General features: G+C 57.0%; 8 protein-coding genes across 8 annotated transcripts; 3 read left to right on the top strand and 5 right to left on the bottom strand.

Annotated features, from left to right (window-relative positions):
* Positions 1-950: 950 nt before the first annotated feature.
* On the bottom strand, positions 951-2,579 carry F5Z01DRAFT_537393 (uncharacterized protein). The gene has a single exon (XM_046260505.1). It carries the CDS (start codon positions 2,118-2,120, stop codon positions 1,131-1,133), a length of 990 nt encoding a protein of 329 aa, XP_046120009.1. The 5' UTR covers positions 2,121-2,579; the 3' UTR covers positions 951-1,130.
* A 1,632-nt stretch (positions 2,580-4,211) lies between these two features.
* Positions 4,212-6,491, bottom strand: F5Z01DRAFT_537451 (zinc homeostasis factor 1). Its single transcript, XM_046260507.1, has 3 exons — positions 6,233-6,491; positions 6,101-6,184; positions 4,212-6,049 (listed from the first exon to the last, which is right to left on the bottom strand). Exons 1-3 carry the CDS (start codon positions 6,371-6,373, stop codon positions 4,535-4,537), a joined length of 1,740 nt encoding a protein of 579 aa, XP_046120008.1. The 5' UTR covers positions 6,374-6,491; the 3' UTR covers positions 4,212-4,534.
* A 936-nt stretch (positions 6,492-7,427) lies between these two features.
* On the top strand, positions 7,428-8,878 carry F5Z01DRAFT_537398 (MEMO1 family). The gene is made up of 2 exons (XM_046260506.1): positions 7,428-7,730; positions 7,777-8,878. The coding sequence occupies exons 1-2, from the start codon at positions 7,579-7,581 to the stop codon at positions 8,591-8,593; spliced, it is 969 nt and encodes a 322-aa protein (XP_046120007.1). The 5' UTR covers positions 7,428-7,578; the 3' UTR covers positions 8,594-8,878.
* A 1,179-nt stretch (positions 8,879-10,057) lies between these two features.
* On the top strand, positions 10,058-11,528 carry F5Z01DRAFT_635037 (syntaxin; the record flags this gene model as incomplete). Its single annotated transcript, XM_046262115.1, has 4 exons — positions 10,058-10,074; positions 10,186-10,385; positions 10,446-11,228; positions 11,284-11,528. The coding sequence occupies 4 exons, from the start codon at positions 10,058-10,060 to the stop codon at positions 11,526-11,528; spliced, it is 1,245 nt and encodes a 414-aa protein (XP_046120006.1).
* Positions 11,529-11,852: 324 nt separating this feature from the next.
* F5Z01DRAFT_651005 (uncharacterized protein) lies at positions 11,853-12,878 on the bottom strand. The gene has a single exon (XM_046263201.1). It carries the CDS (start codon positions 12,679-12,681, stop codon positions 12,052-12,054), a length of 630 nt encoding a protein of 209 aa, XP_046120005.1. The 5' UTR covers positions 12,682-12,878; the 3' UTR covers positions 11,853-12,051.
* A 215-nt stretch (positions 12,879-13,093) lies between these two features.
* On the bottom strand, positions 13,094-16,387 carry F5Z01DRAFT_619186 (kinesin motor domain-containing protein; the record flags this gene model as incomplete). The annotated part of the gene is made up of 3 exons (XM_046261073.1): positions 13,094-13,849; positions 13,903-16,056; positions 16,103-16,387. 3 exons carry the CDS (start codon positions 16,385-16,387, stop codon positions 13,094-13,096), a joined length of 3,195 nt encoding a protein of 1,064 aa, XP_046120004.1.
* Positions 16,388-17,608: 1,221 nt separating this feature from the next.
* F5Z01DRAFT_672721 (S-adenosyl-L-methionine-dependent methyltransferase) lies at positions 17,609-18,921 on the top strand (the record flags this gene model as incomplete). Its single annotated transcript, XM_046264848.1, has 4 exons — positions 17,609-17,947; positions 18,012-18,099; positions 18,162-18,366; positions 18,435-18,921. 4 exons carry the CDS (start codon positions 17,609-17,611, stop codon positions 18,919-18,921), a joined length of 1,119 nt encoding a protein of 372 aa, XP_046120003.1.
* Positions 18,922-19,269: 348 nt separating this feature from the next.
* On the bottom strand, positions 19,270-23,445 carry F5Z01DRAFT_619450 (uncharacterized protein; the record flags this gene model as incomplete). Its single annotated transcript, XM_046261089.1, has 2 exons — positions 19,270-20,026; positions 20,084-23,445. The coding sequence occupies 2 exons, from the start codon at positions 23,443-23,445 to the stop codon at positions 19,270-19,272; spliced, it is 4,119 nt and encodes a 1,372-aa protein (XP_046120002.1).
* Positions 23,446-23,653: the final 208 nt, after the last annotated feature.

Below are 23,653 nucleotides of genomic sequence, written 5' to 3'. Positions count from 1 at the left end.
CTAATAATGCGGCTAATGCACGAAATTCTGGTGGATCTCGCATAATACACCAAGCCACACCCGTTCTGGAAGCATTCACATGTGGGGAAGGAGCTGCCAATCTTGAACATGACGACACCCTCAATCTTCAATTCTCCGCACCAAATTGAAATGGCCTGGTCAGTCGTTGCTGGCTTTCTTCAATTGCCTGCTCACACATCGTGCTTCGAATTGACTTAGCTGGCAGGGCGCTTTTCGGACACGCCAGCTTTGCAATTAGCCCCCTCGTGGCTATGGCGGCTCCGTGGCGATCCTTGGCACCCAATTACCCAGTGAACCGCGGGGCGACCGTGCCCTCGTGCAGCCTGTGCACCCCCCAGCAAAGGCCCCATCATCATCACGAAGAGCTCCATCTCACACCGTCCTTGGCTTATTGATTCAATTTGATTGTCCGGGCGACCGGGCCACCGAAGGGGGACCAGGCTCCGAACAGCAGTGAAGCGGATATATGTCAGGCAAATGACAGTCAAGACCCCTCCGACACGCATATCCCCACGAACAGAAAATTTCTTTCTACACAGCATCACTGGATGCTTCACTCTACACCCGAGGGGTCCTCTTGGCACTTTCTTACGTACGTCAAGCGTGATGACGCGGGAGTGTCCGCCCGAAAACACCTCAACGACCGGTTCGTGAGTCGTGACAGGGGTGCACTATCGTCAAGTGATTCACCACTGTCTCTTCACAATTTTTCTCTCTCTCTCTCTCTCTCTCTCTCTTGCTCTAAATGAGGGGGCTGGTCATACTACGTAAGAAAAGCGCCATCACCGTCTGTGTCGCCGAGCAACGGATGACAGAGAAAATTTTCGAGGACGGCTTTGGATACTTCACCGAGCAGCATCCGGCATGAGACAAGAACGGTGGCCAAGTGATGCAAACACATCACCACGGCAGCCTTTCCTTTGTTCATGTCGCTACTCCGTACAGCCACAAACAACTGGACGCGCACGGCAGGCTCATGTCGCTCCCGTAGCTTGACTGTCCATTGCCGCCGGCACTGCTGGTTCGCCACCAGTTCACCAGAAGCCCACCGCTCGGAAATGTTTCACAGAGGGGAAATTCTCTCCAGCTGTGCGCCTCACTTGCAGGTGTCAACAAGCAATCGTGTTGTGCCTCAAGACACAAAGGCAGGTGCGGCGTTGACAGATGCTGCTGTGCTCGTCGGACAGACAGCGCTTGCTGCAGCTTGATATCACGCGTACTCGGCCGGCGCCTGCATCAAGCAGCTCGATTGACGATTTCCCAGCTGTGAACCCGTGAGTCGACCTGTAACATTTCCCCATACACGATTGACTTTGCAACAAACGCGAAACCTCCGCGTATGGGTGTGATCCCCAAGTTAATATGCAGACGAGGTGCATGGCGCGCGTGGCTGCAGTTGCGTGCGTTGCGCACAAGCCCACAAGGCGACTGTGCGGCTGTGCCCCGATTTCCTTACGCTGTCGAGCGACTGAGCCTGTCAAGTGGCCGCCAGTGGCAACGGGCTTGACGAACTCGTGGTTCATGAAACTGGGCGGCGGGCAAGCGCGAGAATTGTAGCCGTATCTGTGTGCGTCCGCGGTCGCAAGTTGGCATTTCACGCTTGTGATACGCTGGTTGAGCAGCGACTTGCTGACCACCGACCCGAGGGGGCGAACTGTCCCCAACCAATAGTGGTCCAGAGCGGGCACCTGATGCAGACTCGGCGTCTTGGAGTACTCGTCCTGACGGTCATGATCACGGCATGTCCATTTGTGAGGGGAAACAAGGAGAGCTTTCTGCACGACCTGTCCGAGGCAGGCGCCAAGGCAGACCGCTGGCGATGGATGGATCTGCACCGAAAGCCACGCGGGGAGTTTTAGACATTGTCTCTCTCTTGGACGACATCTCTGCTCCAGCCTGGCCACGCCGAGGTTTCCGGCGACGCATGGTGATGGAAGAAACAGCGGTGACCATTCAACAGGGCTGAACCTGCCAGCTAGAGCACGGCGAAGCAATAGGCAATGTTGAAAGCAGGTTATGATGCTGCGAGACTTGCCATTGGCCCTTTTTGGCGATGGGACATGGACTTTTCCGATCCTGAATTGAGCTGAACCATACATTATTAGGCTCTCCGACCCCCATTCGGACTCCCAGCCCAGGGTCTGAATGGAGCCAACGGACAACAAGCAGATAAACCGCCTGTGCCCAGGTGTTCGCCATGGATGAGCTGGGCGACTAAGGCCGGATGCTTAGGAAGCCGCTGCCGAACAGACGACGATACCAGGCCGCCGCGCGGGTTGTCCAGACTCGTCTACGGGAGGACGATGATGCCATGCATACGATGGCTGCTGATCGGCCCTGCTAAATGGAGGAGGCTGGGGTCGATAGGGCAATCATGCAATGTGCATGCGCGGGTATCTGGGATGGGCGGCATGAGGTGCCCTGATGCGTCCTAGCCCGTGAGCTGAGATGCTGCTGTTCAGCAGCTGTTGTCGACGATGCAACTCTGCAGGCTTTATTATTATCTGCTGGCGCTTGTTCAGCTGTCAACAACAGCCACATCAATCGACAACACGCCGATAAGGACAGGCCGTATATGGCGACCTACCAAGTGCGTACATCAACAACGGAGGCAGCGCGGGTGCTGAAGTATCCAGACTTGGCCCGATGCACGCTTCCATATTCTCCACATCCTTGAGAATCCCCATCACCCACTCATTCGGATCCAAACTCGACGCGTCTCGCACGCGACCAAGCATATGGTTCGCGCCGCATCAAAGAAGCTGCCTAATCCAACCAACCCCGCTCTCTCTTCCGTCCTGCGCTTGTCGAAACAGGTTCTCTATCGTGCCCAGCATGGCGAAGTGGTAAATGTCCCATGTCGACATGGATCGCCCATGTCTTGCCCGACAATAGCATGTCGCGAATGTCACGCCTGCATTTGCCCACACGTCTCTCAGACTAGACTAAGGCGCTGCTACGTGAGCCATTGTACCGTTTATGCAGCGATCTCGATCATAGCCGAATGCCTCATTCATTAGCTTCCGTTGACAATGAAAGAGAGAGAGATATGTAGCGCCGGGCTTCGCAACGTTCTTTCAACGCAAAAGCCTTCAGTTCCTAATCGGGCCCTCGGCCTGTGCCTCAACTGAGCTACGCCACGCCGGTCATGCTGGCTAGCTGCGGCGGTTGGCTTGTCAACGACGAGTGGGCAAGGCTCTGGGTAGTTGATAATGCGCACGATTCCACGCACGCATGGCTGCTGCTTGTGACGGGGTATCTTCAAGATACGCAAAGCAGCCAGCGGATCGACGACATGAGCTGCGGGCGCCCAGCTCGCTCGTGTTGATGCGCTGTACATGCGTAGAGGCGGTGCGGCAAGCTGCTCTTGTAATGCGCCTTATTCGTACGGAGCAGTGGCCTCTCCATTCCCATCAGGTGTGAAGATCTATTATTCAGCTCTTCGCAAAGGGAGCGTCGTGACCAGAGAAGTTGGCGACAGATGAAGCCTGGCGGCGGTTATTCCGTTGCCTATCACTATCAATGCATTGCCTTGCAATCCCCGCATGCCGTGAGAACCATCTCAATGCAATTAGCATGTTCGGAGCCCTCAATTGTGACGTTCACTCGGTCACTGTCCGTATCGCCGTTGAGCCTGGTGCTGCCGGGTAGTCCAGTCGCCAGCAACCTCAGGGGTTGGTCATAGAGCCACCTCGGAAAAGGGGCCAATGGGTGAGAATCTGCTCATAGTGCGTAGAGAACGTTCATATGGCCTGTAATCCATCTAGAAACGCGGTGATAATATGGCCTCCGCTGCGAGGAACGGATCACTGATCGCACCACTGCTGTTCTGATAGAAAGCCAGGCCAGCCGTAGTCAATCATATCGAGACCCCGAGCATCCCAAAGGAAATCAACGAACTATGTGCTCCATCGGAGGAGGTGCTCTCTTCCTCGAGCCCACTCAGGGGAAGCTCGCCCCTTTGCCGGTGTTTTAGCCCTTTGTGTCGACTTGGTTGGCACCAGCCGAGAACCGCGAACGAACAGTGACACTCAGCCATATCTCAGCACGACAACGTCAGCGACATTCCAAAATGGCCTCAACAAGTGCGGAGCTCACCGTAGTCTCCCCACACTGACCTATGATGCCGTCTCGCCTGGCATGTGAGATTGGACCAGCCACAACAGTCTCGAGGCATAAGCCAACATATCACGAACATGCAGTACGTAGGACAGATGGTCGGGGAAAAGACTTCGTATATTAGGCTCCCTTTGCCTTTCATCTAAACCTCTATGCATTACCCAACTCGCCACACGGAACGCCAAAGTAAACTGGTCGTAAAACAGTAATCGCGTCGGCCACCCAAGAGAGGGTCCCTCGCCTGTTCCGAGCATACCACCCAACGTCAGCCCAAATAGATAAGGAAAATTTGTGTCAAGTTTGCGGTTATCGCCTATAACCAAAGCAAGGTAGGACTGCTGCTGCTGCCGAAATCATGAGAGAAGAAAATACAAAGTGTCGCGGCCCTACTCTATTAATGAGCATGTCCGTCGTGAGAATGTGAGGAGCCGCTGCCTCGGCGCACGGACGAGTCCCGGGATGACTGCTCTTGCACACTACAGCAGCCGGGCATTTCGCAGTCGTCGATGCACTCAAGTAGGCACACGTCAGACTTGGGGCCACCAGCCGCATCCGCGACGCCCTGGAAGCTGTTCCCAGCAATGGCTCGGTAGCGCTCAGCATCAAGGCAGAACTCGGGCTGAATGGTCGCGCTGTGGATGCCAAATGCGTGGAGGCACTTGCGCGCACGTTTTGCGAGCTCCATGTACTTCTCGCCGCAGTCCGAGTCGATAGGGAAGGTCACCTGGAGGTGCATGCTGGCCACGATCTTGGTGTCAGACAGTTGCCAGACGTGGACATGATGGCAGCTGACCACACCAGGCAGGGCCTCGATGTCTTGGCGAATGTCAGGCACACTAATGTGCTCCGGGGCCGCCTGGAGTAGGACCTTGGAAGTTGCGCTCGTGAGTGGAATGGCTGTCTTGAGGATGATGGCGGTGATGACCAGTGAAACGAGGGGATCCGCGTACTCCTTGCCGGGCCAGTTTGTCTTCCAGATGATCAAGGCTGAGATGATTACACCAAGGTTGCCCAGGGCGTCACCAATGACGTGGAGGACCATGGCATTCATGCCCATGTCTCCGTGGTTATGGCCATGGCCACCCTTTGACTTCTTCGGCGGCAAGGTGTGGTTGTGGCCTGCGTGGACACTCGAGTCGCGACGAGCTCTTTTCGTGTGAGAATGGGAGGGCCCATTGAGTGTACCGTGAGAACTACCATTCTTGTCAAGCAAAGGGGAGTTTTCGGTCGCATCCTCCGCGACTTGGTCGTCCTCCTCGCTTTCGCTGTCCTCGGCCGCAGGAGATGAGACAGCAGCGATAATGTCCTTGCGGAAACTCTGTGGATGAATACTCATATCGTCGAACGAGGCCAGGCGCGTGTGTCCACTCCTGCTCGACCGGCGGCGGCCACGATCCTTTGAGTGCAAGGACGTCCTACGGCTGGCACCAGCGGCTCCATCATCCTTACTGGAGGAATCGCCGTTGCCAAGCCGAATGCGTCTCGGGGAGTCGCGGGCTTCGGCAGTGGATTGGCGACCCTTGGTAGCGCGACGGACAACGACCTCTGGCAGTACACCTCCAATAGAACCTCTTTCGCCCGCAGCTTCAGCCTCGAGTGGTCGTTCGAGACCTTGCTCTTCATCATGGCTTTGCCGGTGATCGTGATCGTACCCCGCGTGCTCATCGTGCGAGTGGTCGTGATCATGGTCATGACCTCCGGGACCGTGGGCGTGACCGTGGCCACCGAGAACAACAAAGCCGACGAGATTCGAAAACAAGCCAGCGCAGCCTACGGTCAGGATCAGCCAGGGATCCTTGATCTCTGGCGGTTCGACGAGTCGTGTAACAGCTTCGAGGATGATCGAGACGCAAAGCGCGATGAGGAAGACGGCGTTGAAAAAGGCACCGAGAATCTCAGCGCGCACCCACTACTCGAGTCAGTATTGATTGCCCAGGAAACGCGTAGGACCGACTCGTACCCCAAAAGTGAATTCGTCCGTCGTTGCCTTTTGCGAAGCGACTACAGCCCAGAGACCGATGATCAAGGAAATGATGTCGTTGAGCTATGCTGGAGTTAGCGAGAGACTATTGGATCGCAGCGCGCGACGCACCATGTGGAAGGCGTCCGCCGTCAAAGCCAGAGAGTGCGCGTAGAAGCCGACTATGAGCTCTGTCAGGAAGAAGAAGGTGTCGATGGCGATCATGACCTTGATACGGGTCGATTTCGACCACGACATCTTGAGGCTGCCCATGCTGATGGATTATTCGAGAAAAAGAATGTAGCGCTCGTGTCGATCACGAAGGCAGGCGAAAGTCGCAAAGTCGCAAAGCAGAAACTTTGCAAAATGTCGGGTTGAGTGGACGGCAGTGCGGCAAAGAAAAGCTTCAACGTAGGGGTGGAACTTTTCGTAGTGGCTGCTCGTAGTAATTTACTTCGATGGTTCTAGCGGTGGCGGCTTCTAAGTCTGGCGCAATAGAAGACGCGACGACTATGCTCGGCAAAGTCTCCCTCGGTTTCGTGGACGCGAAAGGGTATTTGCTCGACGGCGCAGGGGCAGGAATGTTTGGCGTTTTGAGATTCTGTTGGACAAGCGAGACAGAAGTTAGGGACCAGCCAGTGCCGTCATGTATGTTCAGGGGTCCCGTAGGGAAGATCCAATTACGTATAGGGACCTGTTCCAAATATTTTTGAGAAGTATGAGGGAGAGACAGAAGTAGATGAGCGACGCAGAGGATGCAGTAAGCAATTAGTCAACTGATGGAAGAACAGTCGATGAAGGCATGCAAAGCAGAGAATGGCAGAGATAACGTGCGAACCGATGGATCCCGCTGGAAATGACGACAGTGGAAGTGGCGTCCGTCCGTCGGGTCTGATCATTCTGGCGGGGAAGGAAGTCCGGTGGATGAACATTACTTACATAAGGCAGGTCCGCCCTCGGAACCGAGTCGGAGAACATGGTGACGGAGTGCACATGGATCTTCACCAGGGCATGCTTGCCAAAGAGGACTACACGGTCTGTACTACAGTACTATGCGACCATCAAGAGCTTTCAAGGGAGGTGAAAGAGTCGCGGAACAGGCTCAAGCACCTGGTGTGTCGAGCGGGCCAGACCTCGGTACTCATACCTGACGCACAGTTCTGCGGATCAGGCTGACACCTTGGACGACTGGGCTCGGTCTTCCGTTGTTTTGCCTAGATAGTCAACACGTTCAAATCATCGCACGTCGTAATAGTTGTTATCGAAACAAAGTGAACGAACTCGAGATGGTCCGTACTCCGTAACACGGTAAATGCGGGGCACTATCGATAAGAGGCAGCTTCAACGGCATCAGCGGGTGATGCAGTCTCACTCACACCTCTCTTCACACATGCTACGATTAATTTCGCCAGTACTTCACCATTCCACTTCGAGGAATTTTGAGCAAGCTCCAGAAACTCGGCCCTGAAGGCTCCAAGATGGGTACTCGTCCTCCTGCGAAAGCTGGTTCTTGGTATGTGGGGCAGCCCGACGAGCTGGAAGAGGAGCTCGATGAGTACCTCGCCAGTGTGCCTGAGCAGGTCGATGGCTCGAATCTACCGATTCCAGGCGCCAGGGTCATCATTGCACCGTGAGCTATCTCTGGCCATATGCTAAGCTGTGACTAACACCCAAAGACACGCGGGCTTCACGTACTCCGGGCCCTGCGCCGCGTGGGCCTACAGCTGCCTCGACCTGAGCCAGGCCAAGAGGATCTTCCTACTCGGCCCATCTCACACCTACTACCTAGCTGGATGTGCGGTCACAACATTCGACAAGTACCACACCCCGTTTGGCGACTTGAAGGTGGACCGGGATGCCATCCAGCGCGTCAAGGAAGCAGGCCGGTTCGCCGACATTCCTCCCAGGAAGGACATTGCCGAGCATTCGCTGGAAATGCACACGCCATACATCTACAAGCGGCTGAAGCAGACCTTTGGCTCCGAGGCCAAGTTCCTGCCCATCGTACCTGTGCTCATTGGCGATAACGACCTGGAAGCGGAGAAGCAGGCCGCCTCTGTCTTTGTATCCTACATGAAGGACCCCGAGAATGTCTTTATCATCAGTTCCGACTTTTGCCACTGGGGATCGAACTTCTCCTACACGGTGTACAGTCCCCAGAATGACTGGCGGAATCTCACACGCCTGAGGCCAGGGGACAGAGCACCAGCCGGGCCACCCATCCACGAGACCATCAGGCTGATTGATGAGGCGGCCATGGACGCCGTCAAGGGTGGAAGTCATGATGAGTTTGTGGGCAACCTAGCGAAGACGGGCAACACTGTCTGTGGACGCCATCCTATCGGGGTTGCGATGGCGGCCCTCGAGCATATCCGCGAAGAGGGCGCGACGCAGCAAGGCAAGTTCAAGGTTGTTCGGTACGAGAGGAGCACGTTGGTCAAGAGCCCGTCGGACTCAAGTGTGAGTTATGTGTCTGCGTATGCTGTGCTTTAAGCCGCCGAATAGAGACGACACTGAACACAGCTTGGCTTGCCTTGCGTGCTAGACTCGGGCGACTAAGCAAGGTACGATTCATGTAGCGAGAGAGAGATCGTGCTGTTGTACAACCCACTATCAGTGGAGAATATGAGCACATTGGCGCGAACCTTGAACCGTACGCGGGAAGTGGGCGCGACTATTCCAACGCGAAGTTGCTGGAGCGAAAGCCGCTCGGGGATAAAGTTGCGTAGGTATTAAAAGGGTTAACTAATGCGGACCAGAGCAGACAATCGTCAGCCTGCATGTCAGAAATCCCCCAGAGCCGTGGAGTCAGAGACCTGGTTAAAGTGGCTGTTGGCTTGCTGACTGCCTCGGAGGGACTGTAGCCGGAAGGAGGCTTGGGATGCAAGCCACCTTCCCTCCTTCCTTCGAGCAAAACCCTTCCGTCTCCCGCCAGAGATGGATGAATGGACCTACCCGTGAAGTTGTCCCAGAAAAGGACTGGAGGGGGGTTCAAGTGCCGCTGGTCGTATAGGCCAGCGTCTGTCGCAGAGATACTTGTGCTGCAACCCGTGTTGCAGGAGCATGATGACGAGCCTAGTTAGGCGGACGGCTGAAACAAGGTTAAGTGATGGTGCCGAAGCGCTGATGCTTGGTTTAGCGACAGTCCAATCAGGGGCTGGCATTGGGAGATCCACGGCTTGTCGAGATTGGGCCACTCTGAGGGTCTCAACTCAGGGTCATCGCCCGTGGCGAAGCCGCAGAGGACTAGCTTGGGGCAGTGAACTGGCTGACAGTGGCTACGAACACGGTCAGCAATTAGAACAGTTCAACACACGCTGCCGTCGAATTGATGCCCCGGATGTTGGTTCGTTAATCTTTATCGACGTACGTACCGACATGGAGGAACTAGAGAAGCTAACCGCGACTGGAGGGCACTGGACCCACCATCAGGAGGCCTGAAGGGGGCCAGCTGCGCTGGACAGTGCAGCCAGTCTGCCACACTCGCTGTGCCATTTTGTTCTGGGGTCGTGTCCGTGCAGCAATGCCCCTTTCCGATGTGAATTCCCTACACACCACTGTCCGTCTCCAGTCCAGTCTCTCGAACCCTGACCATATCACTCCCTGTCTCTTTGCGGCCCATTGTCGTCGCTTTTCTTCCCTCAGCGCTCGTTTTCCCCTTTGTACCACAACTACGTACCCAACTTGTCTTCCTCGCCCTTTGGAGACCATCTCCATTACCACGCGGCAGCCAACAGAAAAGCCTAATCCCAGTGGACGATTGACTTGTCAAGCCACGATGAGCGTACGTGTCTTGCCCTTGATCCTTTCCTGCTTCTTCTGATTTTGCCGCGCCAACTGGGACTTTGAGCGAACGTGCAAACGCAGCAGAGGCTTCGCGCGCGCGTTCTCCCAAGTCTCATCACCCCCCTTGCTTTCGCTTAGCCATGATCCATTGAAGTTGTCGACGTACTGACAATGACGCAGAACTATGGGTGAGTCTACACCACTCTTCGACGGATCACAGACGCGCCATGACATGGACACGACACGTCTCCAATCTGCACCCTGACACGACGAATGACGCGACTGACCACTGCGAATAGGTACGGCGCGCAGAACCCGTACGACCAGCGGGACCCTGCTCCTCAATACAGCAGCTACGATGGAGGCTACAGCGGTGGTGACAACAACTATAGCCAGCAGGGGCAACAAGGCTACGGGCAGCCTCAGCAGCAGCAGCCATCCTATGGTCGCCAGGGCTACGGCGGCCAGGGCCAACCCTCGCTAGACGGCGGATACGCCGGTAAGTCAGCAAAGCGGAGGTTCAAACCGGAGTCGAGGAGTTGACAAACGATGCCTGTAGGTTCCGGCGTTGAATTGCAGCCTCTTGCCCAGAATGGCGCCTCGGTCGGCCGCAGCGGCGACCCCAATGCCGTCCTGAACGAGTGCCGCGACATTGATCGCGGCATTGACACGGTGGAACGCAACCTCGAGCAGCTTCGCATGCTGCAGCAGCGCACCCTCGACGATGCCGACGCCTCTGGCTCCAGCGCCGCCAACCGCCAGCTCGACGGACTCTCCACGGAGACCATGGCCCTCTACCGCTCCCTGACCGAGCGCGTCCGCCAGGTCAAGTCGATCCCCGAGGCGAACAGCCCCAAGAACAAGGCCCAGGTCGGGCGTGTCGACCGCCGCCTCAAGGACGCCATCCGGTCGTACCAGTCTGTCGAGTCGAGCTTCCGCAAGCGTACGCAGGAGCAGATGGCCCGCCAGTACCGCATCGTACGACCAGAGGCCTCGGAGCAGGAGGTGCGCGCCGCCGTCGAGGACACCAGCTCCAACGGCCAGGTCTTCCAGCAGGCGCTGATGCACAGTGACCGTCAGGGACGGGCCCGCGCTGCCCTGAGCGCTGTCCAGGACCGCCACGACGCGCTCGTCAAGATCGAGCAGCAGATTGTGGAGCTGGCGCAGCTCTTCCAGGACATGGACACGCTGGTCGTGCAGCAGGAGGAGGCGGTCCAGAACATTGAGCAGAAGGGCGAGGAAGTCGTCGACAACCTGGATAAGGGCAACGAGGAGATGCGCGTGGCGGTGAACACTTCGCGTGCTACGCGCAAAAAGAAGTGGATCTGCCTGGGTATCAGTGGTACGTTTTGCAGTCTGAAATTTGCCTGTCGACAGTGTTTGCTAACCGTGTGCAGTGGCCATTGTGGTGATTGTCGTGGTGATTGTGGTCATCTACTTTCTCGTCATCAAGGGCGACGGCAACGGCGGCGGCGGTAACGGGGGTGCCGGCGGCAGCAGCAAGCGCGATACTGCCAACATTGAGCTTCTCCCCTTTATCAGCCCGGTCATCAACTCGCGCGTGGTGCGCAGCCAAGATGCCGTGGGCGAGATGTCGAGGTTGCTACGCGAACGGGTCCGTCTGCCACAACAGCTGCAATGAAAGCTGCGGCAGACGACGGACGGACCAGGAGCGTGCTGTTTTTTCCCTTTTTCTTTTTTGACTTTTTGGGTATCATCGTCTATCATGGGATATACCAGACTACACTCAGCGTGAGAATTTTTCATTGTTTCTACATCACCTGGCTTATGGATAGAAAAAGGCCGGCTGGCTTGCAACTGGCCAGGACACACTCGATGGACAGGACATCGAGGAAGGATGCTACTTGGCACTTGGCGGGCCGGTGCTCGAGGGAGACATCTGGCTCTGCTTCACCAGGACACGGGAGTTGCGCGCACTGCATTTTCTCTAGGGCGCCTTATACATACGTTTTAATTCCATGTCTGTCGTAAAGTATGCCATGCACGACGAGTGCGCTGCAGCATGATGTGCTGCCAAACAGTGTCGTGATTCATATTGCCAATTGTACCCAACGCCAGCGCGCAAGAGATGCCCAGAATGCAAGCTTAACATAAAGAAGATGACACGTGCTCCTGGTCAATATAACCAATATCCCCTCCTCTCTTCATGATCCCCCTGGGGATGCATCCTCCTCGTTCGCCTCGGGCTTCGGCTGTTCCACCGCAGGCTCGTCGTGCTCGACAACAGCATCCCTGCGATCGGCCTCGCTCACGATCCTGCTCATGATGCCCATTCTCCGTCGAAACTCCTCGACGAGGGCATCCGGGTCCTCGCTGCCGCTCTCGTGGCCCTTGTTCCTCTCTGGGACGGGCTCGCGCTCCACGCCGTCGAGGCGGAGGGTCAGCGTGGTCGGGTCCAAGGCCGTGCCCGTGACGGCGAAGGAGGGGGTGAGCGAGGAGGCGTAGTTGACCTCCCACTGCTTCTGCTTGTCGGTCGACGACGAATTGTTTGTGGAGGAAGGGACGAGATCGACGACGATGGCGCGGGATGTACTGGACGGGGCGAGGGTGGAAGGGTCGTCGTCGGAGAAGAGGTACTGCACGCGGGGGTGGACGGTCGTGTTCGAGGTGGTGTTTGTGAGGAGGGTGAAGAGGGGTTCAAAGGTGGGAAGTTGCGGTTCTTGCTGTTGTTGTTGCTGCTGCTGATCCTCATTCTCGTTCTCGTTGGGCGTTGTCGTCGGTGCGACTGCGTCGGCGGCCGCAGCAGCAGCAGCGACAACGGGTGAAGTAGACATGATGGTTGTTGCGCGGGGAATGGGGAGAGGGTCGCGAGGTCTCACATCTTGAATGAACTGGAGGGATCTGGTCGAGCTTGCAGAGGTGGAGAGAAGGTTAATGGTAAGGTTGGTACCTCTCAAGGTCCATCAGCCCATAACACAGACAGACAGACAGACAGACAGACAAACACGTGAGGTGGGCGAGGCGGTGCGGCGCTTGCGTGACGCGCTGCGACTTGGCGGTTGGTTGCGCTGCGAGGCGTGCAGAACGACGGCATTGCCTTCAACTACAACTCCTTGCTTGCTCAGTATTGATCCGTAGGTCGTAAATCATTTTGTAGTCGCAATCTACGGACATCATGGTGTACCCACTGCTTTCGGGAGGTATGCTTGACAATATCTCTCTTGCTTTAGTATATCTACAGCCCCTTCACCTCCTCGCCTGCTTCGCCCTCGGTCTACTTAGATGCGTAGAGCTGGCAATGCGCTTCATCACAGGAATCGTCGTGTCCGCACATGCGTTCCTCCTGACGTTAGCATCCAGCTCTTGCAAGATGGGAATGGAGGACTCCTGCTGCTCTTCCAGCGAATCGTCCACGGCATCTTCCGCCCTTTGTTCTTCTACACTCTCGTCTTCGACCTTGGAGCTTTCTTCTATCTCAGCCGCTGCCTCAGAGTCCGTTGGATCGTCATCAGAACTGTCGGAGCTCACGGCGACGCTGGATTTGTGAGACGCCGTCCGAGGGAGCTCGGTTTCGTAACGATATACGACCTTCCTGGGCGTATTTCCTGTGGGCCGGTATTCTTTGAATTCAGTGCGCACAAAGGCCTCTCTCAAGGCCAGGAGAGATGCGTTGAGAGCATCTGCCCTCTTCGTGGCCCCCTCTTTGGCATCTTGTGTTATGGCGGCGACCTCAATACTCAGGGCCTGCATTGTCTCAAGCATCGCATCGCCACGTTCAGACAGCGTCTGGTGCGATGTCTCCACCTGCCTGCACACTTCCTGGACAGACTTGACAATCGCATCGTGATGACGACTATTCTCGTGCAACGCACGGTGTACGGCATCCTCCGACGGCTGCATATGGGCATCGAGGCCGGCAACATGCTGCTCCGTAAGGTCCTCCATCTCGGTAGCCAGTCGCTCAGCCGCGGTGCGCGCGGCAGTGATGTGGCTGCTCCAGATCTATTGATAAGTTAGTTTCACGATACAACAACAAGTTTGCAGCCTGGGCTTACATCTATGCTCTCCTGCATCCCCGTGTTGAGCGTCTCTTGACATCTTTGCAGTCGCTCCGACGACTGGGATTCTTCCGCGTCCCATATCTCCATTGCGCCGTCGTACTGGGATACGCTCTGGCCGATGGCAGTGCTAGAGGTTTGAATGTCGTTCTTGAGCGTCGCCAACTTCTGCTTCAAGCGCGCATCTTGCCTCTCGGATTGCGCGCTGAGCAGGCCAGCGATCTGAGACATGAGCTCCTGTTTCTCCAGGTCTCGCTGCTGCCGCTCATCGGCCATGAGCTGATCCATCCTTTCCAGCATCGCTGTGTTCCTCTCCAGCTCAACCGTCACGGAATCACGCATCTGCTGCCTGTGGTGCCGCGCTTCCCTTCTCTGGCTGCTGGAGTGCTCCATCAACTCCTCGAAAGAAGACGTGATGCTGGCTTGGACATCGTGGCAAGATTTCTGCATCCGTACCTGTGTGGCATCCATCTCCAAGACCAAGCTTCCTATCCCCTTCTGGGCGGCCGCAGACATGGAGAGGGAACCTTGCTCGAGTGTTTGCTTGGCAAGTTGCCCCTGCGTCTTGATCTGCTTCAGAGCCTCGTCCATGGTATCTTTCGAGTTGCGATCCAGGATACCCTCCCTCGAAGCATTGAGAAGTGACAAATTCAGGTCGAGAAGGGCCCGGGTAGACTTGACCTCGGCCGACTGGAGCTCGGTTACATGCTGTAACCGATCTTGCACTGTCGATGCATGGTGTGCTTGGACATCTTGCAGAGCGACCACATCTTGCTCAGCCTCGCGCGTCTTCGTGCGGGCTATTTGTTGCAATTCTTGCCATGCTGCCCTGTTCTGAGCATGCAGCGCTACTGTCCGCTCACCTTTCGCATGCAGTCCATCCACGTCACCAACGGCGGAGCTGAGTGTCGAGATGAGCTTTTTACCGACCCCGGTCAGGGCTGCCTCCGTACTTTGATGGGCTTTTCGCAGCCGAGACTCTTCGGCCAGTGTCTCCCGCGTCGAGGCAAGGACATTCTCCGTCTGGCGCACGGCATCTTCTGCATCACCCAGCTGCGCAGTCAGGCTCGTGTGGTCCTTTTGCAAGCTCGAGAGCGAGGTGGACAGGTTGAGCAGCTCGTGTGCTTTGTTGTGCAAATTCCCTTCGAGCGTTTGAATCTTTGCCGAGTGCTCGGCGAGCTCGATCCGCCGTGACTCGCTGGTCGCAATGACTTCCTCGTACGACTCGTTCGACAGATACACGCCGCTTCGCTGTCGATGACACACCAGCTCCGCCTTGAGCCTTTCCAATTCGTTTGCCAGATCCTGGAGAAACATCTCCTTGTTGATGAATCGATTCACCTGGGGCTGATTCCGAATATTTTTTGCGCGGAAAGTGTAGTCCAGTGTGGACATGGTCTCCTCTAGACTGCTCTTGGTGGGTGAGATTGTGGCAATGATACACGTCTTGGTCTGTCCGCCGAGCGAGTCCTGTAGTAGACGGGTGAGTTTCGATTCTCGATACGGGATGTGGGAGCGGGGGTTGCGGTCGACGAGGGCATTGATCACTCTTCCCAGCGTGAGGAGACTCTTGTTGATCAACCCTGCCTCGGCAGCATGCTTGTTCTCGGCGCCGGACCGCTGGATATTCTCGCTGCCTGCCAGGTCCACCAGGTTCAGCTTGCCGCATTGGATAAATTCCTCCCCGCCGTTTCCCCCAGTCCGGCGCATGTACGCTGTGATGGTGAAGATGGTGTGGCTTCGACTGCTGTGGTTGTTGGACTTTGTGGCTGCGACGTGCCTCTTGAGACTCCCGTCTTGAAGGACCTTGATACCTTGGGCCGCATTCTGAATGTGCTTCTCCTCCAGCCCCTGCACAATCGTGGCGCCGTGCTGCTTCTGCGTTGTGTTGTCGTAGATTTTGAGCTTGTTCGCATCGTCCACCGATACGAGGTCGGAGAGCTCTTCGTTGTACAGCTCGATGAACGAAACTTTGATGCATTTCTCGGTGGACTCGAGCTTGTCGAAGAGCCGCTGGAGGACTCGAGGAATAATACCAGCATCGTCCGAAAGCATCCCCGCCGTCGTCTGCATGTCTCCGGACATTGTGTACGTCTTTCCCGTGCCAGTCTGTCCGTAAGCGAAGATTGTGCAGTTGAACCCGGCGAGCATCTGCGTCGGTCAGTCATGTCCCCAGGCGCGTCCTGGCCTGACTAACCTCGTCCAACATGGGTTTCACAGTGTCCTCGAACACCATCACCTGGTCCGCCGCCGTGGAGAAAACGCGGTCAAACTGGTAGCTCTTGCCGCTGAGCGAGTGTGAGCCAAGAGACAGCTGCACCGTGTCGCCCAGGGCGTTCTGCGTGGAGACGACGACATTGTCGTTTTCGCGGCGCTCCCTCTCGTTGCGCGCCCGACACCTGACCACGGCCCGTATGAACGTCTGCTGATCTGTCGCGTCCGATTCGAACTCTCGCTGTTTGCGCTTCTTAGGCGCATTCATGGCCTGGGCCGTCGTCGACGCGGCTTGTTGCTGGACGGGACGGTCATATCTCGTGGAGGACGATGGCGCGACTGGAATCGATCGCGCAGCGGAAGCGCGCGTCGATCTCTTCATTGTGTGTTGTATGCTTCACCATGTGTCTGGTGAGAGGCAGATGTGCGATGCTCCCCGAACGCGAGGCGCTGGCAATTACGATTAATTAGGTACGTCCTGTAGAATTTGGATCCGCGCAGGTGGTGGGTGGGCGGTGTCGGCATGTCGATCCAAGTAAACAAACACCCGGTCTTTGTCTAGCCGCATTTAGTGTATGGACCCACCCACTGGAAAGTGAAGATGCCTACCCTAAACGAACAGCGACCAAGGCCCCAGCCTCAGGCCATTTCCTCCACCTCTAATATCACCACGACATGCAGGGTTCAGAAGCGTCCCAAGTCCCAACTTCGCGATGATGAGTCCCGCAAAGCGAGCGTGATCTATTCCCAGCTTATTACCCTGCTCCTTTGCAGCTGCTTGCCGGCACGTGGATGGTGCTTGATGCGCCCATTGAAACAGCATTCCGACAGATGATACGTCTTTCGCGCGAGACCCTTTCATTCCTGTGAGCACTGAGAGCCGAGTCCTTTGGACAGCTATTGTTCTACTACCCACCCATTCACTTCTCCACGATCTTTCGCTCGATTGTTCTGGTCAACACTCAATCGCATTTGTGCTGTGCTGTCTTGGCAGCCCCTGGGCCCAGCTGTTCATCGAGCACAACACCACGTACTGTACGGAGTACTCCGTAGAGAGAAGCAGTCCAGAAGACCGGAAGCTTTGCGCCTATGTCCTCTTCTTGGCACACAGCCGTAGGTGGCGTTTGACGCAGTTGGTTCTGGTCGACTGGCACCTGCACGCATCCCTCCCCCCCATACACCCGTTCCAACCAACCACGGACCCTGCGGCCCCCTGCCTGGGCTACCCAACCTTGTCACCTTGTGTGCTCCAGACTGACACGTTGGTCGAGGCTCCGCGATCAGGCTTCACCAGCAATGGCGGCGACTGATTGTACTGTATTAATTATTGTGGCGATCAAGCCTGACCGGGGCACTCCCAACCAGGGGCAGGCGGGGATGGGGTTCCCAAGATGGTCGACCATCTTACATCAATACCTAGACTAGGAAGAACCTCATCTCTCTCCTCTGCGGGCAAACTACCACCGCTGCGCGCGACGATCCGACGATGATGAGTGCCCCTTCGACCTCGGCCGCCTCGTCGTCCCAAGATCCTGGGGCTGGATCCCTCTACACGCCCTCCTCTGGCTCCACAGAGCAGCGGACAGACGAGTTCCACTTTGTGCGCGCCAGCGAGCACGACGAGGACGATGAGTTCCTCGATCTCGCCGACACCGTCGCGGACACGGCCTCGAATGGCTCGACGTCCGTGACGCCCAGCGTGCACCGCTTCGAGTTTGCCTATGGGCGACGATACCACGGCTACAAATGCGGCCGCTACCCGTGGCCCAATGACCATTTCGAGCAGGAGATTGAGGCGCTCAAGCATCACTGGATGACCGAGTTGACTGTACGTGACGATGATGAGTCCGTCCGCTCGTGACTTGTGCTCAGCTCACCCACTTCACCTGTAGGATGGCCAGTTCTGGCTGGCAGACATAGGCCCCTCGCCGCAGAGGATCATCGACATTGGCACCGGCAGTGGCATATGGGCCATTGATGGTGAGCACCAGACACACACTCTCTCACCATGTGACAGGACGCGAGCCTAATCGCGAACGCAGTGGCCGATCACTACCAGAGTGCCCACGTCGTCGGCACCGACCTCTCGCCCATCCAGCCGCAATGGCTCCCCGTCAACTTCCGCACCTTTATCGACGACTGCGAGCGTGAGCAGTGGCCGCACGGCAGCGGCTACGACCTCGCCCACTTTCGCGATGTCTTTCCCATGCTGCGCAACGTCGAGCACGTCCTGACACAGGTATTCCAGTAAGCCAATTCAACCTGGCGCTCTCGTCGCCATCACGCGAAGGGACATGCTGACACTAGGGGGACAGAAACCTACGGATAGGCGGTTGGGTCGAGTTCCAGGACGTCCTTCCCCAAATTCACTGCGACGATGGCACCATGGGCGACAATGACGCCCTCGAGCAATTCATGCAGCTCGGCATACGCGCCATGCGGACGCTCGGCTGCCGTCTCTTTGGCGCCACCGACATCAAGGACGTCCTCGAGGCGGCCGGCTTCGAGAACGTGCAGGTCGTCTCCATCAAGGTCCCCGTCGGCACCTGGGCGCGCGAGCAGAAGCACAAGTCCTCCGGCCTCGTCATGAAGGCCATGCTCGACGACGTCCTCGAGGGCTTCGCCGCGAAACCCTTTGCCGCTCTCGGCATACTAGGCGACGAGAGGGATCGGCTGCTCACGGCCGCCAGGGCGAGCATGAAGGACCCCAGGCCGCATCGATACATGGTGACGCGCTTCTGCTACGGACAGAAGGGCACGGACCTGGTGACGATGGACTCGGACTGGGAGCCGGCACTCTAAACTCATGTAGGCTGGTGGTATCGGGACGTGTATGCTGTATTTTTGTCGTACTGCAGTGAATCAGGCTCGTCTATCTTTGCTGTAACACCAAGCCTCTAAGGTTTCAGGTATCCCCAAACTGAACTGAATGAAAACACCCGTGCCACCCGTAGGGTTCCATATGTGCATCAATTAACACCCTTCACCAGACCGCCCCTTCCAGTCCACCTAACGCCAAAAGAAAGTCCCCTCTCAGGGCGAGAATCAAAGTTTCGTTGCTCTGCTGCATCGTGTATCGTAAAGTGAAATAGCAATCCGGTCCCAAAGCTATGCAGTATGTACGGTCCGCTCGGCCAGGCCTGGCCTGTCCTACGGTCTGGCCTCCGACTTGAGCTTGTTCATATTTTCCTCAGTCAACGCCTCGCCCGGCGACGGCGCTTGGTAACTTGAGCTCCTCATCGCCGACGGCGGCCCCCCGGCCGCATCGATGAGCTTCGTCTCTTGCAGAAGACTCGCTTGCTCCTTTTCGTCTTCAGGTCGTCGCACCTCCTGTGGCGGCATGGGTGAGTCGAATGGCGAAGGTTCCGACTGGCCGTTGGTCGTCAGCGGACGGGGCGTGAGCGGCGAATTGTTATCGCCGCCAGGAGCCCCAGACGACGGCTCCTGCTCGTCATGCGCGACGTGCGGGATGTCCGCATTCTCACAATGCTCCGATTGCTCAGAGCAGTCGGATGGGGCCGGTGACGGACATGCACGACGCCTCTGGAGGCACCACCGGATGAGCATGCGCTCAAGAATGGTCATGGTGACCGGCTTCGAGAGGTAGTCGTCCATGCCGGCCTTGGTGCATTTCTCCCGATCGCCCTGGATGGCCGAGGCCGTCATGGCCACAATGGGGACATCCTGCACGAGGTACTTGTAAGGCAGGTGGTGCCGCATGAGGTGAGTTGTCTTGTAACCGTCAATGACCGGCATCTGCACGTCCATCAGGATGACATCGGGCCTGGGATTCTTGCCCTTTGTCGAATTGACCACATATTCGAGGGCCTCCCGCCCATTCCATGCGGCTGTGACCTGGAACCCCAGCTTGCTGATGGTCTTGGTCGCGATCTTCTGGTTGACGGGACTGCGTGCGTCAGTAACAAAGAAAAGGGTTATCTACCGCGATATCGAGCGAACTCACTTGTCCTCGACCACAAGAATCAGCATCTTGGCCCTTTCTGAGCGCGGGAGATCATTATCGACAGTGGGTGGCGTCCGCAAGGACGTCCGGCGCAATGGGGGAGGTGCTGAATTCTGCCCGAGTTCGTTCGCGCTGTTGATGAGGTGGTCCTGCTCTGAACTGTTGCACGACAAGCTCAGCTCACTCTGCAACCTATCCGGGATCGCCCCGGCCTGTGCTGGATGGGCCTCCTTGCGTCCATGCACTTTGCTAAAGGGGATGAAGAACGTGGCCGTCGTGCCGCTGCCGACCTTGGACTGCAGATCTATGCGCCCACGCATCAGCTCGAGGAGGTTCTTGCAGATGGTGAGGCCAAGACCCGTGCCACCAAATCGCCTGGCCGTCGAGGCGTCGCCTTGACTGAAAGGCTGGAACAGCTTCTTCCGAACATCATCCTGGATGCCAATGCCCGTGTCCTCGACCACAAATCGTACTGTGATCGAATCGGCTGTCTCCTTTTCCTTCTGCACAGAGAACCGAACGTAGCCTTGATTGGTGAATTTGATACTGTTGGTCAGGAGATTGGTGATGATTTGCCGCACGCGCCCCGGGTCACCAATGACCACCATGTCCGTTTCGATTTCTGCCTCAATGTCTGACCGGAAGTCGAGATTCTTCTTCTCCACGGCGAACTGCAGCATGCGGACCACTTCCTTGACGATGAGTGACAGCGAGAACTGCACCTCCTCCACATCCAAGCGGCCAGACTCTACCTTGGAGAAGTCCAGAATGTCGTTGATGACGGTCAAGAGGGAGTTGGCCGAACTGTAAATGTTCTCCACGTATTCCCTCTGCTCCGCATCGAGTTCCATGCCGCCCAGCAGCTCGGCCATGCCCAACACACCAGTGATAGGCGTCCTGATCTCGTGCGACATGTTGGCCAAGAATTGGCTCTTGAGTCTCGTGGCTTCTCGCGCTGCTGCTTCGTTCGCGACCGCCTTGCGCTTCTCCTGGAGCCGCACTTCAGCCTCGTGCTTTTGCTGTCGGAGTTCCGTCACGTCCATGATGACGCCAATCACGCCCTCGATGGAGGCCTCGTCAACGACTCGGCCGTCGCTGGCCTTCTTGCCGTACATGGGCAAGAAGCGGGTGCGGTACCAACGTCCATTGAAAGGATGCTCCTCGGTCACAACGTCCTCGGCGACCTTGCCTTTGAGTATGTCTTCAATGGGACCGAGGAAATGAGGCTTCAGCCCCTCGGACAGATGCTCCGTGAGTTTGGAGAAGACGGTGTACACATCTTCTCCAACGAACCATCTGCTATCGTCGCGACTCTCATCGTTCCCACTGTCCCAGATGAGAGCTCCCTCAAGCATCGTGACCCTGCGATCCATATCCGCCGTGAAGATAGTCACGTGTGAGTGCGCAATGACGCTCAGGAGCTGCTGCTTCGTCCGCTTGGCGTTGAGCTTGGTCTCCATGCTCTCATGCACATCCGTACACGTACCGAACCACTTCTCGATCTGCCCCGTCTCCTTGTTGCGGATCGCCAGCGCTCGCCCGAGAAACCATCGCCATTCGCCTTCCTTGCTGAGACACCGATATTCCGTGACATACGGATCGCCCGTCTTCAAGCAATGCGTCCAGCGGGCCTTCGTCTCGGCCATGTCATCCGGGTGGAATGGAAGCTGCCAGCCCTTGCCGAAGCACACCTCAGGCGTGAGACCGGTATACGTGTACCATCTTGTGTTGAAAAAGTCATGGTACCCGTCTGGTCGAGCGGTCCAGACGAGTTGTGGCATCGTGTCGCAAATGAGCCTGAACCGTTCCTCATCGCGCTCCTTGATTTCAGTGATCTCTCTCGTCATGCCGGTAATATCGCGGCCCGTGACCACACCAGCCAGGAACTCGCCTGTGCTCTCGTCTCGTATCACCTCGCCTAGAACGTCCATGACCAACTGCTCGCCGTTTGCGTCGTACACGCCGACGCGCATGCTAGAAAAGGCCTCCTCGTTGCGGAGCAGGATTGAGATCGGGTACTCTTCAATGTCAAGAGCTCGGCTGAAATCCTCGGTCCACATGTCGAACTTTTTGAGGACCTCATACCCATCGCCTGATGCGTCGGGACTCGAGTCTTTTCGAAATAGTCCCCTTGCCGCCTTGTTGGGGAACGTGACGCTTCCATCCTTCCACATGGCCAAGATGGGCATCTGCGTGTGGTCCAGTAACGCATCCTTCATCCTCAGCATCTTTTGCAGAACCGAGGGCGTGCTTGACCGCGACGCTACAGAAGGTGGGCCCATGGGAGGGAATGGAGTGGCGGATATTGTCACTGCTGAGGGACTGTAAAAGGATGGCTCGGATGAGTCGCGGCTTGAAGCGACCGACGGCGGGTTCGATGCCAGCGGTGTCACTATCGTCTTCCTGTCCGCCGCTTCGAGGATGCTGGGCTTGGCAACCGACTTGCGCGGCGCAGCAAAAGAAGAGGGCGTTGACTGCGTGCTTGTGAAGGTCAGTGTGAAATACGTCTGCCGGTCCTCGAGCTCCCAGATGGAGATGATCATCTTCGCAAAGACCTGATATTCGGAAACTTTGGACTTGTACCGGGAGTCGAAGGCCGTTTTACTGATACCTTTGCGCGAAACGACAACGTCAACGACGGCGTCTTGGGTAGGGCGACCACCCGACAACCTTCGTTCGATCGGGAGCGTGGGAGCCGTGGTGGGCGTGTCTGGACCGTCCTTGGGGGAACCCCTTTGTGTCCCTGCTGGCGGGCGAACTCCCATCTCATTGACGATATTGTCCAGGAATACCTCCCACGTCACCCAGACCGGTTGTCCATCCTGGATCATGTCAATACCGACTTGTGAGAGAGATTGGCCTCGCAAACATTCCAGGGTCGTCGAGGCATCCACCTCGTCCAAATGGTCCTCCACGATTCCCAGCATACGCCCGAGGGCTTCGTTTGCGAGGAGGACGGTTTTCAGGCTGCTCAAGACAAGTGTTGGCACCGGGAGATATTGCAGCGCTGAGAAGGCAAGTTGCCCGGGCGATATGGTTGGCATCGCCAAGCGGAGCGGGCTGAGCGATTCTGGTTGGGATCGCTTGAGGCCGTCGGAAGGCATCCTCGTGAATCCGGATCCGCCGAGGGAGTGTGGAGGGTCGTCGCCTGTGACAGGAGCGGCGATGCCAGGGCTGGGTCTCAACGGGGGTCTCGTCTGGATCGGTTTTGGGTCTGTGGTAGGTTGGCCCAGTGGTGTCGTCTGGGAGGAGCCAACCTCATCACCATCAGCAACTGGCGTGTCTGCATCGTGCGTGACTGAATGTGCGGGCCTAAAAGCTCGAGGGTCGTCGCTGATGTGGAGGGTGTCGGGGGGTGTCATATCGTGGCGTCCCGTGTGCCAACCATGGAATCGCGTGCTGGCGAGGAATCTTGGTATGGAGAGGCTTTAGCATACAACGGGCATGGCACAAACATGGCCAGCCGGTGTAGCCGTCGCGTGTATTGCGTCGTGCTTGTTCCACCACGTCGACCACAGTTGGGGGAGGGTGGAAGACTCGGATACGGGGAGTGGGATGGGATTGTCGAGG

Source organism: Emericellopsis atlantica (genome assembly GCF_019669845.1).
Source record: "Emericellopsis atlantica unplaced genomic scaffold F5Z01scaffold_8, whole genome shotgun sequence".
Classification (NCBI taxonomy): domain Eukaryota; kingdom Fungi; phylum Ascomycota; class Sordariomycetes; order Hypocreales; family Bionectriaceae; genus Emericellopsis; species Emericellopsis atlantica.
This window is presented reverse-complemented; position numbering and strand designations above follow the sequence as displayed.